The sequence below is a fragment of the Coffea eugenioides genome, chromosome 9 (genome assembly GCF_003713205.1).
Source record: "Coffea eugenioides isolate CCC68of chromosome 9, Ceug_1.0, whole genome shotgun sequence".
Taxonomy (NCBI): Eukaryota; Viridiplantae; Streptophyta; class Magnoliopsida; order Gentianales; family Rubiaceae; genus Coffea; species Coffea eugenioides.
In genome coordinates this window covers 35,423,138-35,426,436 of record NC_040043.1, presented here as the reverse complement: position 1 = coordinate 35,426,436, position 3,299 = coordinate 35,423,138, and the positions used below count along the sequence as shown (strand labels likewise).

The window sequence follows — 3,299 nt, the reverse complement described above, 5'->3', positions numbered from 1 at the left end:
AAATATTAGTCATAATCATACAAAAAGAGAAGATAGCCCACAAGTTGGGCCCAATTACATACATGTATTTATGCTATTATTATTAAGCAAAATCAAATAGACATATATATGTGTTTAAAAAAAATGTATTTACACACATAATTAGTGAGAAATGAAAAATTCATTTTTTGAAATGTGAGGGATGGAGAAATTTATTTTGTGAAATGTGAGGGACGAAAAATTTTATTTTATAAAATGTGAAGGACTATAGATCAGATTATGTAAAATATAATTTGACAAATTTACCCTTCAAAAATGATCATGTGCCTTGCACATGATGGATTTCTGCCAAAAAATGATCGGAAACCTAATTATGGACTAAATTTGATCGATGTAAATATGTAAGGGACATAAAATTATATTTTTAAAAGTGAGGGACGAAAAAAATTATTTTACAAAATATGAGGGACGTTTTGGATGATTTTTCCTAATAAATTTTAGCCATAATTTTATGGATGGACCTAGTGCTTGGTTCCTTCTGGTTTAACATAAATGCAATATGTAAGCAAACAAAATCTTAAAAGAAATACTACTGCCTACTCTGCTGCTCCTACGGCCCTTTATCCTCTTCATGGAGCTATTCTCTTTACCCTCTGTCCTTTTCATCTTCCTCATCTCGCTTTACCTTTACTTCTTTTTTCTCAAACCAATATCCAAACAAACCACCAAAACAGGCTTCAAAATCTACCCTGTAGTAGGAACTCTACCGGGATTCCTCCTCAACCGCCACCAATTTCTGGATTGGAGCACTGAAATCCTCTCCAAATGCCCCTCCCACACAGCCGTCTTCCGCCGCCCCGGCGTCCGTGGAATCACAACAGCCAACCCACGAGTTGTCGAACACATGCTCAAAGCCAAGTTTGAGAACTACCCGAAAGGACCTCGATTCATTGGCCTTCTTGAAGACTTTCTTGGAAAAGGAATATTCAATTCAGATGGTGAATTATGGAAAGTTCAGAGGAAAACTGCTAGCTACGAGTTCAACACAAAATCCCTCCGAAATTTCGTTATTGAAAACGTTAGAGTCGAGGTGCAAACTCGCTTAATTCCATTATTCGAAGATGCAGCCAAAGTTGATAGAGTTTTGGATTTGCAAGATGTTTTGGAACGTTTTGCATTTGATAATATTTGCGAACTTGCATTCAATGTTGATCCAGGATGTCTAGGAGGGGATGCAACCAGTGGCCGTGAGTTCATGGAGGCTTTCGAGGATGCTGCAACTCTTAGCTCAGGTAGATTCATGTATGCTATTCCAGCTTTTTATCTATTCAAGAAATTCTTCAACATAGGTTCAGAGAAAAGGTTGAAGAAATCAATTGATACGGTCCATGAGTTTGCTGATAAGATCATAAAGTCCAGACTCGAAGAGCGAGTTGAGAGAAAAGATGAAGATCTGTTGTCAAGATTTATTGGGAATTCTGAAAATTCAGCTGAATTTCTCAGGGACATTATTATTAGTTTTATTTTGGCTGGAAGGGATACAACTTCATCAGCTCTTAGTTGGTTCTTTTGGTTGCTATCTACAAGGCCAATAATTGAGAGAAAAATACTTCAAGAATTGGATTTGATTCGAAATCGGAGTCATAAAAAAATTGGTGATGCCTATGATTTTGATGAATTAAGGGAAATGCATTATCTTCATGCAGCATTATCAGAGACTATGAGGCTATACCCTCCCGTGCCAATTGATACAAGGGCTTGTTTAGGAGATGATGTTTTGCCAGAAGGGACTTTTATTGCAAAAAGTTGGTTTATTAGCTACCATACTTATGCAATGGGGAGAATGGAAAGCATTTGGGGAAAAGATTGTTATGATTTCAAACCAGAAAGATGGTTGGAAAATGGAATTTATAAACAAGAAAATCCATTTAAGTTTCCAATTTTTCATGCTGGACCAAGAATGTGTATAGGAAAAGATATGGCTTATATTCAGATGAAGTCTATTGCAGCTTGTGTTTTGGAAAGATTTGGGATTGATGCAGTACTGAAAGATGGAAAATGTCCTGAGCCTTTGTTATCTTTGACCCTTAGGATGAAAGGTGGATTATCAGTGAAGGTGAAAGAGAGATGTTCGTGAACAAGATTCTCTGTTTCCTTGAAATTTCATTATTGATGAACTGTTATCCCATGTAACCGGTGGTTGATAATTTACTAGTGACTTGTACTACTTTACAGCTTTATGTTTGGTGATGTCTTGTTTCTACTTGAACTTTTGTACATATGTATGTATACGCTTGGCTTTATGATAAAACTGCATCTTCTTGGACGGATTCATTCGTGTGAATATCTCTTTCCGTCTTCTTATATTTTATAATGAAATGACCAGAGTAATCAATTATGATCAAGGTTTTGAATGTCACTTTTAGTAGGATGGCATTAGGTTTCTCATTTTCTTTATAAAAAAGATGCTTTGGACACCATACAAAAATGATTTTTTTTTTTTCCAAAAACGGCAACACTTCATTAACTTCAACCAAGTACAAATCTTAGAGCAACTGCTCCTCAGCGTCTGCTCGAGCTGTCTCAAGCATTCAAACTGGGAAACTAAATTCCCACTCAGTTACATCTTTCAAGTAAAGAGCAAATTTTGCTAACTTGTGACTCGCAGAGTTGTTTTCTCCTAATGAAAGAGAAACAACATTCATCAAAACTATATTTTAACAACTTAATATCCTGCAAAACTGTAGAGATAACTGCATCCTCCGCATCATTCTCAAGCTTGTCCACAACTGTTTTACAGTTAGTCTCTATAATTACCTTCTCCCATCCTTCCACTGTAGCTTTCACCATTGCAGTCCTGATTGCTAGAGCTTCCTCCAGTTTTGGTTCAGTACAAGTGAATGATGGGCATGCCCACGATGCAACCAGCTTACCTCTCCAATCTCTAGCTACAATTCCCCAGCCTGCTCTCCTTGCTCTTTGATTCAACGCTGCATATTGAGTTTAATCCATCCTTTTCTGGGAGCAGACCATTTTCCATACTTCCATTTCTCCTGTTGTACTTCAGCCTCACTCTCCTTTTCCTTCTCCTTTATCTTTTGAAACTCCACCCATTCTGTCATTGCTTGTTTACCACTACCATTGGGCATCTTCTCTTCCCATTAAAATTTACCTTATTTCTCGAATTCCATATTTGCCGTAACAAGTTAACTGTGAAAATGATATGCTCTTCCCCTTCCTCCCTTACAGTTGCTTCCACAAGTTCAGACCACCAAAGCCAGAATTTTCCTCTGAACTTGTCCAGCCCATCCCATTGTATT

At 37.2% G+C, this 3,299-nt stretch overlaps 1 protein-coding gene across 1 annotated transcript; it reads left to right on the top strand.

The window, feature by feature from the left end:
• Positions 1-574: 574 nt before the first annotated feature.
• Positions 575-2,311, top strand: LOC113783002 (cytochrome P450 94A1-like). The gene has a single exon (XM_027329002.1). The coding sequence runs from the start codon at positions 611-613 to the stop codon at positions 2,114-2,116; it is 1,506 nt and encodes a 501-aa protein (XP_027184803.1). The 5' UTR covers positions 575-610; the 3' UTR covers positions 2,117-2,311.
• The last annotated feature ends 988 nt before the right edge of the window (positions 2,312-3,299 follow it).

What these genes read in the sequence shown, in the direction of transcription:
- LOC113783002 (XM_027329002.1), top strand. Translation starts at nt 611, where the DNA reads ATGGAGCTATTCTCTTTACCCTCTGTCCTTTTCATCTTCCTCATCTCG.